The sequence below is a fragment of the Rhea americana genome, unplaced genomic scaffold (assembly GCF_003343005.1).
Source record: "Rhea americana isolate MKP2758 unplaced genomic scaffold, rheAme1 scaffold_518, whole genome shotgun sequence".
In the NCBI taxonomy this organism is placed as follows: domain Eukaryota; kingdom Metazoa; phylum Chordata; class Aves; order Rheiformes; family Rheidae; genus Rhea; species Rhea americana.
This window is the reverse complement of record NW_028186666.1, coordinates 64189-87311: the sequence shown is the minus strand read 5'-3', so window position 1 is coordinate 87311 and position 23123 is coordinate 64189. Positions and strand designations below refer to the sequence as shown.

General features: G+C 38.7%; 1 protein-coding gene across 3 annotated transcripts in view; it reads left to right on the top strand.

The window, feature by feature from the left end:
* The window catches only part of LOC146588387 (utrophin-like), a 103336-nt gene that overhangs the window by 17817 nt on the left and 62396 nt on the right, over positions 1 to 23123 (top strand). For 2 of the 3 annotated variants that reach the window (XM_085318085.1, XM_085318088.1), the window contains exon 1: positions 17947 to 18050. The exons of the other annotated variant lie outside the window; for it this stretch is intronic. In XM_085318085.1, the coding sequence (XP_085174211.1) occupies positions 17957 to 18050 (94 nt within the window). In that variant the 5' untranslated portion in view covers positions 17947 to 17956. Of the gene's footprint in view, positions 1 to 17946; positions 18051 to 23123 lie in introns of those variants that run through there. 3 annotated transcript variants of the gene reach the window in all.

Here is a 23123-nt window from a genome sequence, read left to right as displayed (position 1 = left end):
GGCTCTCTTGGATCCCCCGTCCTTCTAGGGCCTTACCCCATGGGATTCTTCCAAATAGGGCCCTTTGGAGGCCCAAGTTTGCTCTCCTGAAGTCCAGGGTTGCAATCTTATTTATTGCCCTGCTTCCTCCTTGCAGAATCCTGAATTCCACCATCTCATGGTCACTGTGGTAAGGCTGTCTCCAACCTTCATGTCTCCAACCAGTTCTCCTTTGTTTGTTAGTACAAAGTCCAGCAGCACACTTCTCCTCATTGGCTCCTCCACCGTCTGTGTCAAAAAGTTGCCATCAGTGCTCTGCAGGAGCCTCTTGGACTGTTTGTGCCTAGCTGTGTTGTCTTTCCAGCAGATACCAGGGTGGCTGAAGTCCCACGTGAGAACCAGGGCCTGCGATCGTGAGGCTACTTCTAGCTGTCTGTAGAAGGCCTCACTGATTTCCTCTTCCTGATCAGGTGGTCTGCAGTAAACACGCGCAGTGGTGCCACCCATGCTAGCCTGGCCTTTAATCCTTACCCATAAGCCCTCGAGTTGCTCTTCATCCACCCTTAGACAGAGCTTGATACATTTGAGTTGTTCTCTCACATATAAATCAACTCCACCACCTCACCTTCCTGGCCTGTCTTTCCTAACAAAGCATGTAGCCGTCCATGACAGCGTTCTAGTCATGTGAGCTATCCCACCATGTCTCTGTGATTGCAATGAGATCGTGGCCTTGCGACCACACACAGATTTCCAGTTCCTCCTGTTTATTCCCCATGCTGTGTACATTGGTGTATGAATATTCTGGAGTGGTAGTGGAGGATGCAGGTTTCCCAAGAGAGGTGCAAGAGGATCCTCCATAGACGTGTCCTGTATGTACTTCCCTGGCTGCATGCACCTGCTGGAGGCATCCTGCATTGRGCTATGTTTTGCTGACTACCCTGTCTCTATAACTCTTCCCCTTCCCTAATCTTTGCTAGTTTAAAGCCCTCCTTACCAGGCTGGCCAGCCTATTGGCAAAGATACACATGGCCTGCTTAGTAAGGTGGATCTCATCTCTCCTTATCAGTTGTCAATCTTCGAACAGGGTCCTGTGGTCATAGAAACCTAACCCTGTTGCCAACACCAGCGGCRCAGCCAGTTAACAACTTTTCCAAGTTGTTAACTTGGAAAAATCCATCTACTCCTCCTGCCATTCTTCCCCTTCACTGGCAGGATCAAGGAGCAAATGACCTGGGCTCCCAGACCCTTGACCGCCATCCCCAGAGCTCTGAAATCCTGTTTGGTGGTTTCCAGTTTGCCCTTAGTATCATTAGTGCCCACATGGAAGAGCATCAGAGGGTGGTAGTCTGATGCATGAACAAGCCTTGGCAGTCTTTCCATGACATCTCATATTCAAGCCCCTGGCAGGCAGCAAACCACCCTAGACAAGAGGTCAGGTCTGCAGATAGGTACCTCTGTCCTGTGCAGCAGGAAGTCAACCACAGTAGTCACTCACTGCTTCTTCTGGGTGTTCCTGCAAGAAACAGGGTCTCTCAGCCCAGTTGCTTCCCATGAAGCCATGTCCAGCTTCTCCGCAGCTTGGAGGGCACTTAACCTGTTTAACTGCAAGTCTTCAGGAGGAGTAGGAGCCTTTCTCCTCCTGGGAGAAGTCACCAATTTGCAGCTTTCTTCTATGGTGTTAAGATGTATCATTTCGTGTGGCACAGAGCCCTCAGGCAACTTCATTACTGTGATGGGTTGGGTCTCCTCCAGCTGAGTGTCTGAGAAGTCTCTGTCTGTCTTTTGCTCATCTTCTCGGATGCTATGCAGCCTACTGACTTCCTCCCATAATTCCTTGACCTGACAACACAATTTATCAACAACAACACACCTGCAGGAGAGCTGACTGTCAGCCAAGGCCTCATGGAGAAGGCCCCAAGCACTCCCTGCAGCCTGAGACCTGTAGAGCTGCATCTGCTGTCAGAGGGTCTGTCTGCATTGAAGCCTCTGATGCAGCAACACCAACAGCTACTGTGACATGTGCTCTGCATCATGTCATGAGCATATTTGAGGAAGTGTCCATTACCAGGATTGGAAACAAAGGTGCCTTCTTGCACCCTTCTCTATGAACTACTGTGCAAACTGCTGCAACTGTTTGTTGCCTGTGTTAGCTGCACTCTTGCTTTAAGTAATTTTTTAGAGTATTTGAGTTTTCCTTTTTTTTGTAGAATAAGCAACTCAATTGTTTAGTGTGAATAACCACAAATTTAATTTTGAAAAAGATAAATTGTATGAAATGCCTGTTCAAATAAGAATACGTATATGAGAGAGACTACTTTTACACTGAGATCTGCAAAGAGAATAAATTGATCAACTGTAAAAGCTAGGTGAAATAATGGTGGAGAATATCACCTCAGCCTTGAGGTAATTTTAATCTACAAAATGAGAAGATTTGACTCTCAGTCATAGATGAAAAATACAAAAAAATCCCAGCATCTGATCTTGTATTTTTTTTCTTGTTTGCCTCCAACTGTGGCTCAGATTCTCTATATTAGTGTAAAACAAGTCCATCTGTTCCCAAACTGATTTTTGCTTTGAGCTAATGTGTATAGTGTTTGACCTGGTGATCAGCTGCTGTGGATGGAGATGGCTGCCTTTAGCCTTGTTTAGCTTCTCTGCTTTGCTGTGATGTCATGTTGTAAGCTCTTGTGATGGTCTTTTTGACATTTTTGTCAGTATTTGAAGGATTCTTAGAGAATARGGTGACAGCAGTTCCCTTGCAACTATTTGTATTGGTCATCCTTACCTGTGTTTTTCAGGTCTGCTTTTGGTACATTATTGGCTATAAAAATGTGGAGGCTCTCGGCACTTTTTCCAGAAGGAGATTTATGCTCCATCTACACAGAAAATGTGGCAGTTCCTGCTTTACTAATTAGCTAAATATTTAGGCTAACAGTGCCCTGGGCWTGCCAACGTTACGTGCCTGTTACTGTTTTTCTGTCCCGGAGAAGCTTTCCTGAATTCTCAGAAGATTTCTTAGTACCTGACATTTCAGTTCATCCATGGTGGGAACTRAAATACACAAGTTAAGCAGTGACGTGCCTGTATAGCTACAGAATAGAGTATTCCCATGTGGCAGTTATTCAAGAGTATGCTTGAATAGTTACATGGTGAATGAACACTATAGGATAGGGGAGGTTTGGCAGAGAATCATTCAGAATCTTACAAGCTGCTCCATGCAAAATTAATGGTTTCTTTGCAAAATCACGCATCTCTTCTAAATGTCTTCATTTTTGTTTAAATAATAGAATAAAATTTTGCAATGTGTGATTCTGCAAAAACATCTTTTGTTACGGCTTGTTCGATCAGATCTTTAGTTTGAAAACCGCTTATGTAGTGAAAAGCTTTCCACTTTCTCAGGTGGATATCTCAATTTTGTTGGAATTGTGATAGTCATATTTTATAAACTTTTAAGAATAAGCATTTCTGAAGACTTTTCATAAATTGCAAATTGATCTCAGATTTGCTAGATCTCTATTGGTCTGTTCTGAGTTGTTAGTGATACTGATTGAAATGTTGAAGAAAATAASGTTCTCTTTTTCCTGTTAAGAGTGGAAATTTTAATATCATGGAGAGATTTGAAGAGTACTTGTTTCCTTTCTTTAATTTTTTCAAGCTGACTTTCTCTTCACAATATTCTTGTTCTTTTGTGGCAACCTGCCCAGACTGAAGGGAGCCAGCATTAGGAAGGAAAAATACTTTATTTTGAAGAATAAAGTTTGACAAATCTAGAAGACCAATAAAGATCATAAAAGTCAGAAGAACAGGGCTAGTTAAAAACAACTTGATTTTTAGTGAACATAGTGTTGTTAGGTGGAAATCTTCGACTTCATATCTACAGAATAATTCCAACTTAACATACATCTCTGCTTCTCTGTGAGTCAAAGTTGACCCACTGCTCTACTTAACCTGATATAGGATGTGTGACAGGTAAAACACTGGCACAGCAGCAGGCTGAATGAAATATCAGAGGCACTTCTCCCTCATGTTATGTAAGGCTGAGAGAGATTATTCATGCATATCTTTTCAGGTGGAAAGGTAGAACTGAATTTAACAGTMTGTTTGCAATTAAATTTCATGACAGAAGATCAAGATATTTTACCCTCTGTCAATCATTTCTTCATTAACCAGATCTACACAAATACAACCTGGTCTGTTAAAATTTAACCTCAAGTGATGACTTCTCCTCAAGCTTTTTAGTTTGCAAGGATCAATGGTGATGCATAAAAATGGGCAGTAGGTRGAAATTCCTGAAATGCTTTAGAAACCTCTTCCAACTCTAACATGGCTACAAAAACTCAGTAGCTGAAAAGATGTACTTTCTGCACATAACAGCTCAAGTATTTAGTACACCGTTGTTGTTTTTGGCAGGTACTGGGCAACAGAACTGGCTGAGAGAAAAATTACATGTACATGCAGTATCTTTATGTATTTTTGCTGAATTTGGATCCCCTTTGTTAGTTGATATGACTGTTTTTGGAATCATTTGATTTTAATTAGTAAACCTAATCTAGGTACTAGCTTCTAATACAGATTATTTTTCCTGCATGTATGTGTTATTTCTTTGGTCTCTCTCCTATTTTATCTCTTTTTTCTTGTTATTTCTTACAGTTATTTCCTCTGCTAGGTAGTGTGACTGTGACTTACTTATCCTCCACCTCCCCCCCCCCCTCGCCTGTATTTGCCTTTTTTTTTTTGAACTTGGTTCCTAGTTGATGGAATTTCAGTACTTAGCCCCAGAATAAGACTTTTTTAAAAAAATATAGCATAAAGAAACATCCAAACTAAAGAGGTGTGTAGGCACATTTTTGTTATCATCTTCGTATTATATATTTAAACATGAGAGACAGGTATATGCATGTGCCTATGGATGTATATATATGCATGTATATGTGTATGTATATACATATATATGTAGACACATAAAAATAAATTATGTATACACAGAAAAAAATAAATCAAACACACACAAATAGAAAATTTCCCCTCTTCTGGGACTCCTATTTGGAAATGGTGAAATTCCTGGACTTATCTAGTTCTTCCAAGTTGTTGATAACCATACAGCAGTGTGAAGAATCTGAGATCTATCCTTTAAGATAGTATTTCTACTTGGTTGCTTGGAAGCACAGTGAATCTTCTCTTCGTACTTCCATACTTGCTTGTCCATGCTTCCTTTTTAACTTACCGGGGTCTGAGCTCTTAAGAGACCCTTCCTTATCCACCAAAGACACTCCAGCTGGTACCAGTGAAAGCTTTTCCACTTGACTCAATAATCCCCAGGTAGCAAGGGTAATTCAGAGGCAGCCAGCCAAGGACACATGTGTGACTACAGGAGAGAGCCCATAGTGTCGGTGGTGATAGCTGTACCACTCTAAGGGGATGGATTTAACTTCTTGTTGCATCCGTGCTGTAAAATTTTTGTAGAACTTACCTTTAGACTTTTTCTTCTCCTCTCCTCTCTTTCCTTGCCATCTCTGCTACCTAAAATGAAAAGTAATCCTGATTACTTCTCCTGCTTATGGATGTTGAGTTCAGCTACCTACAGACCTGTGAAGAGTCATTCTTAAGATTCCTCATGGGTGTCTTCACTTTCTCACATCTGTCAGTTTGTTTCATGCATGTAACATCTGGATGTTTGCATCTGGATTTTAAGCCACAGGTAGGTTTACTGCTTCTTTCTGCTTCTATGGGAGAAAATCTGCTAACTGGTTTTCTGAGAAATGCTATTTCTCTTCCTGTGGTCTGGATCTGAATTTGGAAGCTCCTGGCTGTTTCTGCAGTCCTACATCTTTCTGTCTCTTTGTCCATGTGCTTTCGGCCTTGTGTGAGTGAGAGAGCTGAGATCAATTTTTTCAAGTGAATGAGCAGAAATGGGGGTGGTTTCAAGAACCTGCTGGAAAAACCTAGTTTTGGTTTTCAGTACCAGAGGTTTCCATGCTGTTAGGCAGCCATTGGGAAGCCTGCGCAGTTCTGTGGCAGTGGTTGTGCTAGGCTCACTCCTATGAGTTTAACTGAAATCAAAACTTTAATATATCCTTTAAGCATCATGTATATAACTTTCTGGAGGTTCCTGTTTGAACGGTGATATAAATTTACCAGCTCTACCATGTGCCCTGCTTCTTAGATGAGAGGTAGTTGCTTTATAATGTAGATTTATTTTTTCTTCTGTTTCCTCTATCTGTTGTTCTTAAGTCCTAGTCAAAGGTCTGATAATAACTTGTTAGTACAAACATAGTTGTTCTAGGAKGTGTAACTGCCTTTCCCATTGATAATGGATTTTTTAATATAGTCACAAGGAATGTATATGTGTGATACTTAGTCCCTACTCCTCCTTTCATGTCCATCTTTTTCTATTTACACTGTTCTCTGTTAAAAAAAAAAAAAAAAAAAAGAGAGAGAGAGGAGAGTGACTTTAGAGGACTGAACTCTGTACAATAGTTGGAAGCTACTTGGATTTTACAGTGATAGCCATCTAGAAGTTTTCTTTGATAAAAATGAATTCTGCAATGGCAAAAGAGTTATTCCAAAATCATTTTGGGGAATTACTGTTCAGGCTAACAGTGCAGAAACACTTACGCTATGTTTGTGTGAAGCTGTTTCTGAAATCTCTTATTATGTACCTGCAAGATTTACCCAGTTTTTCTAATATTATCCTGTTGCTTTTTAAGGACAACAGCACTCTTTGGTATGAAATTTAGTATTCACATATTTTTTAATAGGAAGTAAAGAGTGTTTGCTACAACTGAAATGGCATAGGGGCTTTGGACAGGAAATGTTGTGATTATAGACTACTGACAACTGATTTGATTGGGAACCTCTAGAGTAGAGCAACTTGAAGCAAATGCAATGCAAACTTTGTATTTTTTTAGCAATTTTAGTCATGAAGCTCAAGTGTGATCTTTTTCCCTTTGGAAAATCATCTTCCTGGAGCTATGCAACTCTTGATTCTGCAGGAGCCCAAATTAACTTGTCTAGGCAGCAGAATGGACTGTCRAAACCTGCCAAACTGTGTCATTCTAGGGTTGCTATTGCTGCTGCTTGAACCTTAATGTATCTCTGCAACAGAAGATGCAACCTGAATCTGGCCATGCCTTGTATCTGCTCAGATCGTGATGAATTTCTTGGCTCCTCTGTTTTATAACAGAAGGTGGGATTTAAGATGAAGGAAAAATGTGAGGATAAACTCAAAACATGTCTGTGATCCATCTTTGGACTTTGAGAGACAAGTAGGCAGTAAGATCAGTCACAGCCAGATGCCAGGGCTCAAAAGTAAAAAATGTCAGGAATTCCTTCCCATCAGCACTCCTGCTCTGGCATGACTTTCAAGCAGACTTCCTGGTTGTAGTAGTTGTTTTCATTTGCCCTGTCTTTTTTGAAGCAGGCTGTCACTGATTTTTTTTTTTTTTTAACAGTGGAACAAATGGCAAACTCACCACATCGTTAGAGCATGCTTGGTGTTTTTGGCTGGAAATGGTTGTTGAGGGAGTGGAGAATTGAATAATCATTATAGTAACTGAGAGGAGTTCTGGRTGTTCCTGATGGTGTTTACAAATCTTACATTATGTACAGCTGGAGACACATTCCTGTATTGTTCTCTTTAAAAAGTATTAAAATGTTGAATACAAAATGTGTTGGAGTAGTTTTACCCAGTTCCTGGGGAAGCCACTGAGGACTGGAACAGGCCCTAGGCCCTTCTCTGGTTTGGTTTCTTTGTTTGAAAATAAATCTGAGAGCTGACAAAGCTCTCCACAATTGAGCTATGCTTAGCCAGAGACCTTGTGTTTGAGGAGCCTATGGTAATTCATGGTCTAATTTGCAGCTGAAATGGCATTGTGGAGACAGCTGCAACTTAGGTTTCTTGCCAGAATGTTCCTCCCCCATATATTTGCTCTTACCTGTTTTTATTTGCTGGTGTGAAGTTCTGTGGTCCTGAGTTGATGCTATCTTGAAAGGCGTATGCTGTTCTCTTTTGCTCCTCAGTGTCAGCTGCTTGATCTTTCTGCATGAGAGAAACAAAGCCAGGGGGCATGCAATATTTACTTTGAACACTGATAAGGATTTATACCCACTTAAGTGAGATTGTGTTGGGGTGCAATGAACTGATCTACCTCATTGATTATGACCCTAATGATGGAGAGTCAAAGTCATTTAACAACCATATATTCCAGTGGTAGAACTGGAATATGATGGATGATGGATTTTATTATGGTTGAATGTACARGATCATTAGTGTGACAGTAACTGTGATCATGTGGGAGTGCGGAGAGTGAATGAACTGACCTCTCAGCTTTGAGAGCTGATGGTGTTTTTTTAAGTTGTAGGGAGATTCTTTCGCTGCAAAAGGAGTAACTGAGTATATGGAGGGAAGTGGGAAGAAAGAGTGCTGGAAGACAGCAGGATTGGGGTCTGTTGGATGTAAARGATTTAGAGTCAAAGTAGATATCTAAATACTGTTGAGTAGTGATTGTAGTTTTGTATCTCTTTGTGGTCATTTGACTGCATCTGCCCCACATCTGCTCTTAAATGACCTAAGGTCTCACAAACATTCAGTAGCATAAGTTTTACTGAAGACTTGTTGCTTTTTGGCATTGTTAAGCCACATTTCAAACACTTTCATTAAATCTGCATAAAGTTCTTCTGAGTTGCCACAAACCTGGCCAATCTTATCTTGAACTACTTTCTTGTCATCTTGTGCTTATCTTGTAGTCTAAACTGACAAGGTTTTTACTGTGAGGACACCTCCCTTTTTTTTTTATTATCATGTTTGTGAAAAACATAAATAGTCTTTTTCTTTTTTCCTTACATCCTGTGCCTTAAAAGGGATTTTTATAYGAACTTCAGTTACAGGAAGTGGGGTATGTCAGAGCTCAAAGTGRTAACAAAAACTATAAGCAGATTAAACAAACCCCAAAAATGTTGAATTGGTTCTATGGTCATGACACAAAGTGAAAAAACAAAGTAGGATAATGCAATAAAATTTTGTAATGCTTCWTTCATGTGCCTGTCCTAAAAACTATCAGAGTCAGATTGATGGAACTGCATATAAATAATACGGAAGCTTATATGAAAGTATAAATGTGAATGGGAACATCACAGTTAGGTAGTAAATTATTGGTAATAAATGCTGTCTGACATTTTACTGAATATAGGTATTGTACAGAAATGYTCAGACCTGGAGGGCTACACTTTTTTTTCTTTCTTTTTTCTTTTTTTTTAAGGAGAATTACAGATGGCATACAACTTGTTTCTCTGCTTTTGCCTCTCTTCCCCTTAATCTCCTATCCTCTCTTTGTATTGGGGTCTTTTCCCCTTAATCTCCTATCCTCTCTTTGTATTGGGGTTTTACCAACTTAAAAATACTGTGAAAAGCACACCTCTAAATAACTGTATATTGCTTTCAAACTTACAGCTTGTCTCATCATTACCCTAATGTCTGTTTAAAGAAAAAGTGGCTTTGCCTGTATGCATTGACAAACTTGTGGGGAGAAAAAAATGAAATGCACTTCTTAGCAGTATTCTATTGTCTCTGAAGAAAGAGCTGTTAAAGGCTAACTTCTGTGTAGTGTATGGTAGGTGTGATGTGAGGATTTCTGTGAATTTCATTCTGATTTCTTAGTGGGTGGTGGCATGAGGAGAATGAAGRAATGCAGTCTTTCTGTCCAGTGAAGCTTTGGTAATTACTGCTCTGCACACTTGAGCTTAAATGAGCCTAATATTTTCCATTTGACCTTCTAGAAACATGCAAAGGTTATGCACAAAAAGCTTGCTGATAATTCTTATTTAAAAAAAAATTAATTGAGGGTCCAAATGAACTTCTTTTGCTGGCCTGCAGCTCTGCTAATTGGATTGGTTATTGCCCCCTTAGCTGCTTGCCTCTGCCCTCAGTCTCTCTGCTGGTGGTACARTTTGTGTGAGTTTTCCTTAGCTAGTGTTGAGCCAAGTGAGGTGTCTGCTAACTCAACTGTTATTTAAACAGTTCAACTGATGTCCTGGATGGGGCAGTTCCCAGCCTCTGCGTGGGTACCAAGGCAAGTGGCTTCAGGTAGTAGACAGCACTTGGAAGAGGATGAGAATGTATCTTTTCACTGCTGTTGAATCTCTCCTTGTGACTTYGTGTGTACAGTGATGTTTAGAGGGACTTGATCTCTTTTCAGCTAAGAGTTCAGTTGATTCATATATTTTAACTTTGTCTTTTTTACCACACCTTGATACATGTAAATGCTGTGCTATATGGAAGAGCTCTCCCTCTGAAAGCTTTAATTCTGCTTCTGTGGCCCTAAAAACCAGTTGTTGATATTTGTTGCTTTGCTCTGTTTTTTATCTGTTGACAGCATAGTATGGGGTTTCTGTGTTGCCATAGCCGTTGCATGAGTGTCCTTTGTAAATTGACTTCAGCTACAGATGAGTTAAATAATCAGTTATTTTGTAGGTTCCAGTAGATTCAATATTTAACAAAGGGCATGGTTTTACATAAGTGATTTTGTTGCTACACTGATTAGGGGAGGGGAGTTGGAAACACATTACTTCTAACAGTTTTAATGATGCACTTCTAGTACTTGACAACTGAGATGCACACATTTTCTTCCTGTTCACTGCTGACATGCAGCAACAATTATTATTTTTTTCCTTAGTATAAAGCCTTTGTAGAGCAAAACACTGAGGTTAGAGTGTCTGTTAAAATATATTCTCTGGCTTTGTTGCAGTCTCAGAAAACTCAAACAAGCACATGATGATTTGCAGTTTGTGGTCATTACAATGAGATCAGTGGCTGCCAGTTCTGAATCAGTGTTCTGGTTTTTAGTATTGAAGACAATTTAACTATTGGGGCAAATTAACAAGAAACATGAGATGTAGTAAGTTTTCAGTTACCTGCAGCCTTTCTTAAAGTGGATTGAATTGGAACATGTTTTGTGTTTTTTGTGYGCACATGTGTGCGTGTGTGTGTGAAAAGAGCCTTTCATGAAATGAAGGCCTCTTACTGTGGCAGCAGATTGGGTCACTTTCAGATGGCTCTCTATGGGTTTTAAGGTTTTCAAGCAAGGCTCCATCACACAGGAAAGYGAACCTGTTCTGAAAGTGGAGCAGGTGAACAGCATCCGAGCAATGCAGCACCAGYCCATATCAGGTTGGACACAGGTGCCACGCTGCTGTCTTGGGATCCTGGTCTGTGCAAGCGCGTCTGTGCTGTTGTTCTCAAGCTCTGCACTCTGTAGCTGGACCAGCTCACTCAGACCTAGTGTGCTATTTCCGCAGTGAGCAGTGTGATATTTCCTCAGTGAGCTGAGCTGACTCTGATAATAGAAGTGCTATTTTAGAAAGAGGGATGCTTCAGTTGGATTCTTGGCAGGACTGTGCTCCAGGGTATTGAAAGTGGACTCTAGAGCATAATGTAGCAGTTCAGCTGACTTGGACTAGTTATTAATTAAGGAAATTACTTAAATGGGTTGGGAACTCTTTGGATGTAAGAATACATTTTTCTCTTCTATTAATCAATCCTGCCTACCATGTGATGAGAAAAGAATTGCAAAGTGAACATCAACTTCCTGTAGACTCTGACTAGAAAAGAATCTTCCTGAAAACATTGTTCATTCATACATTTACTGTAAAGTATGTACTTAAAGTCCCACTGAGCTTGAAAAGGTACTTAGTGGCTTGAAGAGTAGGAGTGATTCTTGGAGAACAGTTTTTCTAGGATACTGTTTTCTTATCTGTAAACTAACCTATTATTTAGCTTTCATTGGAAACTTTATAAACCTGGAAACCTTATTTGATTGCTTAATTTATTTTTATATACATGTACGTATATGTGTGTATGTGTGTATACATTACATATATATACAAAATAATTTAGCAACCAAATACAGTTTTTATATATATATATTTATATACATGTGTATATATGTATGTATACACACACATTATATACATAGYTACATAAAAAATATTTTGGATTGGGATAAAAGTTTTCTCTCTCTCTTGCCTCATGGATTCTAAAGAAGAAAAAAATTAATAAATCAAATGTAACATTTTATGCAACCTTTCTATATACTTCTTGTAGACCTGCAAAATGTAAATACTCAAATGCACTATAAATCTAAATTGAGCAAGCTCTTTACTAGACATCTTATCAGTGCAGGAAAATCCCTTTGTTGTTTTTGGAAGAGATATCCTTTCAGAGGTAGAAATGTGTAAACAGAAAATGAATCCAGTGGTATATAGATAATTGAGACAAGTTTATCTTTTTGGGATGGAGAAGTTTAACTGGAGATGTGTTTGTGTGGACATGGTAATTCTATCCTCTCWAACTGCTATATTTGTTCTTAAAAAGATTAACTCTGTTAAGCACAAACAAACCAAATTTCTCATACTTGTTTGTCAGAATGCGCTGATGGACAAGAAGCTGCTTGCAGCRTGGCTATCCCTAAGCTGCATATAAGCAGCTATATAATCATAGTGTGTAGACACTTTCTGTATAGTTGCATGGTGCCTTTGATAGTTTCTTACTGGCTTTTGGCTTTCTGGGCTAAGAAGAGACAGTCTGTTTAGTTTAGGGAGCTCTTGACAGCACCCTAAACTGTTTCCAAGGTTTCTCATTTGCTTCCTGGTGTATAAAGGGTTAGGGGGCAGTGAGAAGTGTTTTGAAGGTAATGCATTGTCCTGCAGCAGTTCCCAAAGCTGCAGAGTGCCAGTAGTGCTGGGCTCTGAGCCTCTGTCTGTGCTGCTGCCTGGTACCCACTGCCCCTATGAGCCCTTACTGCTGTCTCTGCTGGCCACTCTGGGTCATCACTGGACACCCACTGCAAATCCTCAAGAAGCTGCGCTACGAAGAGTAGGAACAGCAGTACAGGAAGTTACGATGTGAGACTTGTGCACAAAGTACAGTGTTTAGGTGGCAGTGGAGCTGTATGTTTAGGTGGTGTAGCTGACTGGTAGCATGTACAGGAGTGGCTGTTGAGCATGTTTTGTGGTAACTGCGTTAATTCTGGAGTCACCGAGCAGTAGCTATTGGAAAACTTGTTTCTCACGCAGCCGGTTGACTGCCAAATAAAGCCCAGGCTTCTCTGTATGTCCCCTCAGCAACAGAACATTACACACTATTAAGGTGGCTTATATATATATTTCAAGTTGTAAACAACCAGCAAGAATAGCCATTCAGATGATTTATGGACCCAACCCATCCTTCCCGCCGGGAAGTGGGCTTGGTGAGGAAAGAGGAAGCCATGAGTCCTGTTCCTGCACTGTGGAATTTGTGAGCACTGTGACTTAGTGGCCAAGAGCAGGTGCAGGGCTCCCATGGAAACAAAAGTTCATTAGCATTACATCCTAGCATGCAAAAACACAAATGTTAGGAAAAAGGTAGGTTAGAGCCAAGGATGTGCTGTGTGTTCTCTGTCCTAGATTCATYGTGACTTGTTTTATAAAGGTTTCCACAAATGGACAGGAACTTTTTTTCCAAAAGAAATCCAAAGCACTTGAAAGAAAAAAAARGATGTTTACAGAAGACATAGGAGCATTCTGTATTTTCTTTCTATCTCATGTCTTGTGCTACTGAAAATAAAGATGCCACAAGGAGCATTGCGTGAGCATGGTGCTGACTGCATGTCATGACTGAGTTTTAGACCTACAATTATAAAGTAAATAACATATTTCTGGAAAACTTTACTGTGCTGCAGAAGTTTTCTGGTGATTTATGTTTGAAATATTCTCTCTAATATTTATAYTGGAGGGAACTGAAAGTGTTGCCCCTTCCCCTAGCACCCTGGAATAGAACAGGGTAACTTTGAAAAAGAGTAACTAAAACTGTGGAGACTCTTGAAAGGTGACACATTTTTTTATCTATAATTACTGTTGTTATTTCTCTTGCAGGATGAGTCAGTTGGTTAGTTACTGCCACACAGCCACATAAGTGCTATTTTAATACAACCGAATCTGTCAAGCACAGTATTACTGAAGCTCTTTGCATACTGGAAGTGCTTGGCATCAGAGCCTTCTGTGCAAGCATTAAGATGACATTTGTATGTTATCCATAGAGCTCTAATAGCTGTAATAATTGAAACAATGCATGTGCTTTTATTCCCGCAATACTGAAGGCTGTACTATTACTTTACTGTTAATTCACTTTTAAAAAGCATGTTTTATGCTGACACGAACCTGCTGTGTGAAAGGTTTCAAAAGAGATGCTAGAAATTCTTTGTTATCCATCCAAAGTTGTTGTTGCTCTGGGTTTTCTGGGAGTAGGGGTTGAACTAATTACTAATTTCCATCAAAATAAAACAGTCACTTGAAACATTACTTTCTGTTTSAGCTCCTGTCACTGCCTTCTTAGCATCCTTCTCTTTAACATTGTCCTCTGAGCTCCTCTATGTGCTTGTGGAAGTTCCAGAATTGTTTGGTCTGCTAATTCAAAACATGTTTATTGGGCCAGTGAAAAATCCTGTCATGTTGTTGTGGTGAAATAAAACATTGTGAATAAAATTATAGGTTGTTAATGTCACAAAGCTTGAGAAGTGCTTAACTAGAAGCTTATTATAGCAATGTTACAAAATGGAAGCCTACAGAGGTAGCATAAAAAGCCTGCACGTTCCTTCTCTAGGAAGGAAAAGGTTCTTGGCTTTAGCATGACTGACAGGAGGAAGATTAAGGAGGAACTGTACATCTAGCTGTTCTCATCCTATAAGAAATCTTATAAGTTGTTTTTTCACATCATTAAAACAAGCCTTTCTTTACAGGCTTGTCTGGATGGGTAGAAGTTCAGAGAAGGGTTAATCCAGGCCTACTTAGAATGAGGCTACAAGAAGGGAGGCAGTGAAAAAGTAGCCAATTTCCTCCTCACTGAGTTGAGGCATTAAAGGGACTTGGAGAGCTCCCAGAACCAGAAGGCAAAGAAGAAATCGAAACCAATCGTATTCAACACTGCACTGCTTACAGAGGATTTTATAATTGAAGGATACTGCCTTCCACTCCCCTTATTGTTTGCAACTGTGAAATTTAATTTCATTTTGGACCTGGTGCTGACTTCATGTCTGCTGGRGCCAGGATAGAGAAGTGATCTTATGTGTTTATGAGCTCACCTTCAAATGACTGGATGCAGTTATTTTGTTTTCTCCTTTTCCTGCTTTTTCTCACCTTCCTATTCCCTATTTTATGGTCCGAACTATTGACGTATAGTGTTTTCATATATTAATTATAATTCAAATCTTCTAGAAGAACTGAGGTGGCATTTAAGCTGCAGTCCTCCTGAAAACTATTGAAGTGAGTGTTTCATGTTGACCCTTGCCTTGTTCTTCTCCAGGCTTTGTAATATGCAGGTGAGCACTAAAACATTTGATTTCTACTCACTGGGCTTTTACTTAGCCTTCACTCTACATTTTTTCCCCACTGTAGTTTCAGCTGGTCTGTTTGGCTGATCATTTTATCTTACATGATGATAAGAAGGCTAGGGCAGGCAGCCAGTTGCTGTAGAACTATAATAGAGCCAGTGGTATGTACAAAATTTCATTACTGCTGTCAACACCAGAGTGAATAGAAGAAAGCACATACTCTAGACAGAGAGCTGCTAAATAAATGGCCTATTGAATTCAGTAGTAGTAGGAATGAGACCATCTTCCCCTAATGAATGAAGTGGTTTATGGACAGAGTGCGAGTGTGTTGAACTCTTGAATTTGTTTAGAAAACTGAAAATCTGTAGCCTTCTTCTAAGATTACTTTCCCTACAACTACCACTTCTCTCTTGCTTATCAGTTCTGTGGTTAACACATGGATTTCACATCCAATACATTAGATTATGGCAGAGGCCCTAGCCTCACTTTTAAAAATTCAGTTTAAAAAATATTCATGTCATTCTAAAGCRAACTTCTTTGTGGATGGGTCCTGATGTGAAACTAATGTGTTAATAATTCTCTCTCTGTGTAGGTAAGAAATGTACTTTGTTTAAAAAAAGAACTTTGWTTTAAAAAAAACCCACATTTCAAAAAAGCAGTGAATATTTTCAGTGTATATTCTTACTGAAATGTTGGATTTTTGAAGTAAAACTTGCTATTGGATGAAAGCAGTTTCACTAATGTGTGCTACCTAACTGATGCTGGTAAGAAAAGCTCAAGAGTTCAGGTTCTCTGCGAGCTCTTTGGTGAATTAATGTTTTCCTCTCATCCCCTCTAATGTCTGAATGCTGAAATTCTGGGAGTAATGGAGGCTCAGTGTTGCTTCAACTTCTCTCGCTGACTGCACCATCCTTTATTGAGGAATGGCAAGGGTAAAAGTGTTTAACCAAAAAAATTCCTGAAACTTACTTAGTGCATTTGTGCATGGGCCTTATCTTTCAGTAGGCAGGGGCTATGTGTATGTGGGATGAAGCATTGGATCAGCAGAAGGGTAGTCTCTTAAGCAATGCAAATCAGTCTCATTAGGACATGAAGAAAGAGTTTAGGTGCCATTCATAATATATTTAGCAGACCTGCATGGCCCCTCCTGCTAATTTTCATTCTGTGTTCCCTAGAACTGCCAAGATCTGTTTGTTTTGTCCTTGTAAATTGCTTGGCCCAGCAAGGTTTCGATTTGTATTTGCTGTTGCAAAATATGTCTGTTGTTTGTTCATAAATATGTTCATGTGAATCCTCGTTTTAATACTTTATTTCCCTTCCCTATTGCCTTTGCTCTGTTGTATGGTTCACAGAAAAGTTTGGATACAAATGTCTGGTTTAGCCCTGTGAATGTATGGTTGCCTTTATTCATGGAAACAAAAGGCTTTTGTGCAAATGTTTCAGGCTTCAGCTATGAAGAATTCTTAAAATAGAAAAACCCAAAGTAAGAACCAGAGAGGGTTAATAGAGAAATCTTATTTTGATCCCCCCCCTCGGGTCTGTCTGGTAAGTGACACAATAAATTTTCCTGACAGAATATGCATAAAGAGATAAAGGCTGTGCTTAGAACAATTGCCTTATAGCACAATACACCAACACAGTAAGACAGGGATGCTATTTGATTTGTTTGCTTTTGAAAAAAATATTTCTGTGTACAGCCCTTCTCTGGTTGTAATGCTTGTACTTCCATGTTGTTTATAATCTTCTCTTGCATTACTTTTTTTGTGACTAGTGGAAATCTATACAGTTTAATATCCTAAAGTGGGTCATTTTGAATCACGTACACTTTGTAACTACAGCATTAAATTTTTTTTCTCAATTTGATTCCAAAGTTGACAAGAGAAATTGAAGGATGAGAGCCTGGATTTCCTCTTCTTGATCATGGTAAAAGCAGTTCAAAGGCCCTCTTCTAAAATAACTGATGTACCCTTACATTATTAAGCTTCTGCTTTATTATATTGTGATGTGTTTTGCTTTCAATTACTGCACAGTGGAAATTGCATATGTAGTCAGAGTTTGTAATTGTTGCGTTGACATGGAGGTTTATTTGCAGATCTTGACTTTTATACTGAAATCTTGCATTACAATTTCATTTTTTWAAAATTCCAGTAGAAGATGTGGATGCTTACTTTGGCTGTTCAGGATTCATGTTCTGTCAAATGTGTAGAAAAGATGTTATTACAGACTTTTTGCAAAGTTAATGTTAAATGCACAGGAAATTTGCCTGTGTCTTTCCTACTTCCTGTATATAGACTTTAACTTGTGAATGCTTTGAAAGCCAGAAGTATTCTATTTTCATAAGGATAGCAAAGTGATGTATTCATCTGTGGGTATTTTAAATTTTTGAGGAAAGTATTAATTACCTTTAAGTCTACTATTTTTTATTTATAGTCTTTAACTGTAAAAAGTTTGTTTTCCTGACTGGTTTGTCATTCACTCTGTAGCTGAATGTGTCAAAGTCTCTGAGGAAAACCAGTGCTTCCCTCCCCCTCAGATCCCAGCATGCAGTTCTTGTGTGGGTATTAGTGTGTACTTCCTCTACATCTTCATTTTCCTGTTTTTAAACAGTAAGCTTGGTCATGAGTGTTCAAACAGCCAAAAAAATTGYATGGAAAAAGCACAAGCTTGCTATGCCTTGGAAGACTGACACACAGACTTGTTATCCTCTGCTGGGTGAGTGCGTGTTTAAATATATTTTCAAGGCCGTAATGGATAAGGGGATCTAACCATGCGGGTCTGTTTGCATCTTCTATACCTGATGCAAACTGCTTTTATTAACTTGGTTCAAGTTTGCTAGAAAGACCTGTCAGGAAGCAGTCCACAGGAGAGACTGTTCACAGTCTGTTTTTTGTGGCACTACTCCATTGCAAGCACTGTGCAAATTGTGGCTGCRTAACATCTACAAGATCCACTTGGTAATGCTTGTATTGTGAGTTTGCTTTCTACATACAAGATTTCTTTTTGCACGGTGGTTCTGCCTATTTCTTCAYTTCCCTCTCCCACCCCTTACTAAGAATATGTTCTTAAACTACAGAAAAATGAGTAAGACAAGATTGGAAGTCTAAATGTCCCTGCTTCTTTGAAATTGTACATTATATTGGTGATGTCAGTATTTTCTGGTATTTATTCTCTACAGTTCTACTTACCAAACTTTCTGAGACTATTGGATATACACACCTAACAGTTTCAGCACCCTCACAGTACAATGTATGATCATGATTGGATTTTTCTTTCGGCTTGAAACTGGGGAAGAGAGGTGTGTGTATGTATGTGTCTTTCTAATTTTGGATTGTCCTGGGAGCGATATTTCCTGTAATTYGGAAAGAATACTTTTGTGATTTGGAGAAGAAAAATTGGAATGCTTCTCTTCCCCCCCTCCTTTTTTTTTTTTTTTTATTCCATCTCTTCCTACCCAGAGTAATTGAAATTTCATAGGCTCAATATTCCTCAGCTTCATGATGGCCAGGGCCAAATAAGCTAGATTGGCATGGTAAGCAGGATTTGAAGATTACAAATACTTGTGAATATGTTTTATAGACACAGTAATTGACAGATGGGGATTGATTATTTTGTGAATTGGTATCAGGGCTTCATTGCAGAACCTACTAATAGTAGATAATTTGATCTTTTTTTTTTCTTTACAAAGTTGGAGTCTGAATATGGGTTAGAACAAGAAAACAATTCACTTAAGACTCAGAAGCAGAATTACTAATGTTAAATAACATAAAACGATGGGTCGAAATGCTGATCTTGCTTATGCTTGCTTCTAGTAACACTGAAGTGAATTTGGATGTATATACACTTTATACAGGATCAGAACTTTTCCTTTAAGGCCCAATCCAAACTCTGTCAAAGTTGACAAAAATGTCAGGAAAACTCATTACCATTAATGGATTTGCTTTTGTTAGTGACTTGCAGTTTTCACTAAAGGTACAGGTCTAACAGAGATCTGATGTTCAGAATCTCTCGCATGCATTCAGCCTGCTCGCGAGATACAACTAAGTTTATTGACTCTCTTTTTATGAAGTTAGAGCTAGGAGAATGTCAGTATGCTTGGATTTTTTATTGTTGTTTTTTGTTTTTAATCAGAGCACTTGTTCAGAGGAAGTATTTGATATGTGTAGTGTATATGGTGTCATTTTGAGAACGATTTCTGGGATTATTTTCTTCTTCTTTGACAGGTGTTTGTTTTTAGGGGGCTTAAACGTGGKAGAGGAAGTTAAGTTTTTTATCCAGCCATGCAACTAATTTGTGAACAGTGTAGTTGTGAAACCTCTAAAATATTTGTCTGTGGAAYAGCTGGAGGTGTATCCCTCTGAGTCTTTCCTTTTCAGTCCTTCAGGTGTTTTTAGTAGGTAAGTGTCAGTGGGTGTACGCAGCTAAGACTATGATGTTTGTTTGTATATGTGTGATTTATTGTAAACGTTTTCTGTTCTAATTGGGGACAGCTAACAGGTATAAATTTTTCTAGGTAAGTTGCAGCTACTTACCTGTTCAAGTGCTTTATGATCAATTCTTAAGTCTTCTTTACATCTCTCTTAGCTGAGAGCTCCTTGTTTTTTATTTTTATTTTTTTATTATTTTTTTAGAAAAATATGAGCCATGACAGAAGTGCAGAAGTGTGTTTAAACCAGTGGCAGGGGTTTCTGTGAAATTAGATGCATTRTAATATTCCTAACTTTTCATAAACTGTAGGACCGTAGATCTGCTTTTTGGGGACACTCCCATGCCATGGAAGTGCCTTAATGTTCTTCCAAGGAAAGTTCTGATCTATGTAAGAAAAGAGACATACACTTATTTGGCTATATGTTATTTAAAACCTTTCAAACCTTTCCAGCATAACAGTATTTAGTTTTCTTCCCACTCCGACTCCCTTCTCCTTCTATTGCCTTGTTGTTCAGATGGATGTCACCGTGTTACTTGAGCCGATGTTTCTTATTGTAGTTTAAAAGAGTAGAAAAAGATGTCAGTTTTATGAAACCTTCTGAAAGAGGCTGTCCTTGTGGCACTGTTCCTATAAAACGTCAACTCTCGAAGGTAGGTAGTGCTTTGCAGTAATTGAATAATCTTGGCATTTTAGGACTCCGCCACTGCTTGTTTATTATGCTAATTTTTCACGTACTAGTCACCAGAAGCAAAACAAATCAGTTCCCATTGTATTGCAAGTTAATTGTTGTGCAGACCACCCCCCAGCTGATTAAAATTAGTCTTATTTTTTATAGCAATAGGAAATAATGACAGTGACATAGTGAGGCATTTTGCAGACTAGTAGTTTAACAATGTCTCTTGAAATTGTGTGTTTAGCTTTTATTAGCRTTTCCTTCTAGCTCTGATAGCCTCGCTTTGAAAATGCCATGAACTATAAATTAAAACTATATGACTATAAATTAAAAGCTTCCTTTCAAGTGGGAAGCAATTTATCTATATTCCTACAAGATATATGCACTGATAGCAGCTTGAAGTTATTTTGTCATGAGGCAAAAAGCTGTTATAATAATAATGTTTACAGTGTTGTTTATGTTATTGTAAGCACTTGAGAAGCCCTGAGTAGGTTAGTTTGCTTAGTAGAGTTGTGCTGAAGCACTGGTTTCAAGTGTGCTTTTTGAAACAAATCTGGCTCTTTAAAAACACATAAAAATGTATATTTTGTTTTTGACAGCAGCAGATGATGAATCTATTTAGAAATAGCATAGTTCTAGATGAAATGCACAAGAACAGATAGTTTTCTCTTTGCATAGTTGCCCTTTGAGTCTTCTGCAGGATTCTTTTTTCCTCTCCCCTCTTTCCTCCTAACTCTGTCTCCTCTTTCTATGTATAGTATCTTATTAAGTACATGTACTGAAAAAGTCTCATGGTACAGTAATTTTTGTAAGTAGYAGGATTTTCGTGTGGGGGTTTGTTTACTTTTGGTTTTGTTTCTGTATGTTTTTTGTTTTTTGGAAATAGACTGTGCCCCTTTGCATTGTGTTGAATGCAAGTGTATCTGACTCACTTCTGCCATGTGGAGAAACAGAGTTTTCTCTAGCGGATGAATAATCTGATGTTGGTTCACTTTCATGCTTTCATTGAAATGTTCTGACCCTTAACTTGAGGGTGCCATATGCTTCCTGTTCTAGTCCCTTATGAATAGGACAGGAATTGGCAGGAATATGGTCTGCTATGTGACTTAATTTGTATGGCGTCTGGGTGGAGCGCATTGTAATCTTCCCTAGGCGAGCGACTGAGAAAATGAGTTACAGTAATTCCCTAGCTGATCCTTCCAGGGAGTAAAAAGTGCAGTTGTTTCACTGGGAAGGAGTTGTGTTGTAGTTTCAATACAGTTAGTATGTGCTGAGGTGAACATTCAGAAAACATTTGAACATTTTATCTGAACATTCAGAAAAGTAGCAAAGTAATTGATGAAAAGGAATTTTTAAAAATTCTTAGATAGTTTGTGGCTGATGAGTTATGGTCTTTCTGGAGTGGAGTCAGGACTCCTCGCATCCCTCCATTTTATGTATTATAAATAATTGTAGGTGTATGCATCCCTGTATTTTTTTTTTTTTTAATTTTGGTTTATCTTCTGAAAAAAAATCAACTATTGAAACTTAATTTTTTTGTGAATCTAAGCTGATTTGGTTGAGTAGGGGAAAATCATTTTGAGTGATGTAGCTTTCATATGATAAATGAAATGAGTAGCTGGGGAATGCTTTGTGTCGCTTGAGAAAGATTAAATTTCTCAGATCAATTCATTCAATGGTAGCAATTCATTTTGTAAAGCTGACATTCTACAGCTTTTTTCACTTGTCTGCCCTGATCAAACACAGCGTGCAGCAATATACACTAACAACTCTGTGATACTTGACAGTTAAAAGAGCATTTAGCATTGTTTGTACAGATGGAGCCAGGATGGTTGTAACCGTCTTGCTAAATTTCACTAAAGCATGGATTTCATACTGCAGCTATGAAATACATCTCCTTTCTATTGAGATGAAGTATTGCCCAAACTTGCTTAACTSTTCTAGGTTTGATTTAACTTGAAATTGGCCTGAGACATACTAATTTCTAGTATTATAGACGCAGTGTTAAGTTTTATGCCTGGACTACAAAGTGGGCTGGGCAGATACTTGAATTGTGAATGTCTTAGAAAAAGATCATGTATTTCCTGTTCTACTAAACTACCTGAAACAGAGAATATGCCCACCTTCCTCCTCATCACACTCCCTTAATAAAAAGACGGTGTGTGCTGGCTAGACARGCTTTGTACCTCATCTTGAGCATCTGACCTCTGAACAAACATTCAGGGCCACCTTCCTCAGGCAGAAACAGAGAATCGTGCTTTCTCTGATGGGTTGGTAATATAATGTAGCCTTTAATGCCCCCCCCCCTTTTTTTAAAACTCAGTTATACCTTTCCCCTACTAGCATTGCAGAACTCAATCATTTTAAGCTTCAGATTATTTTAAAAGGTTCTTAYCAGGTTTAGTATGTTGTAAAAAACTATTTTTTAAGCAATTCACAAAACACTTTGTACAGACCACTGAAACTAACTTTTACTTTAAGCTCAGTTATAATAAAATCAATATTTACTTGGCCTCTGTGACCATAGTCTTTTTATATATAAAGGAAAATATTTATTTCTGCTGCTGCATTTAAGGTAGTGACGAGATAATAAAATCCATACTTTTTGAAAGTGGAACAGTAAATCCCTTCTAAATATAGGACTCTCCAAGCTACATTATCCCTCATGCTTCTGTCAGGCATACAA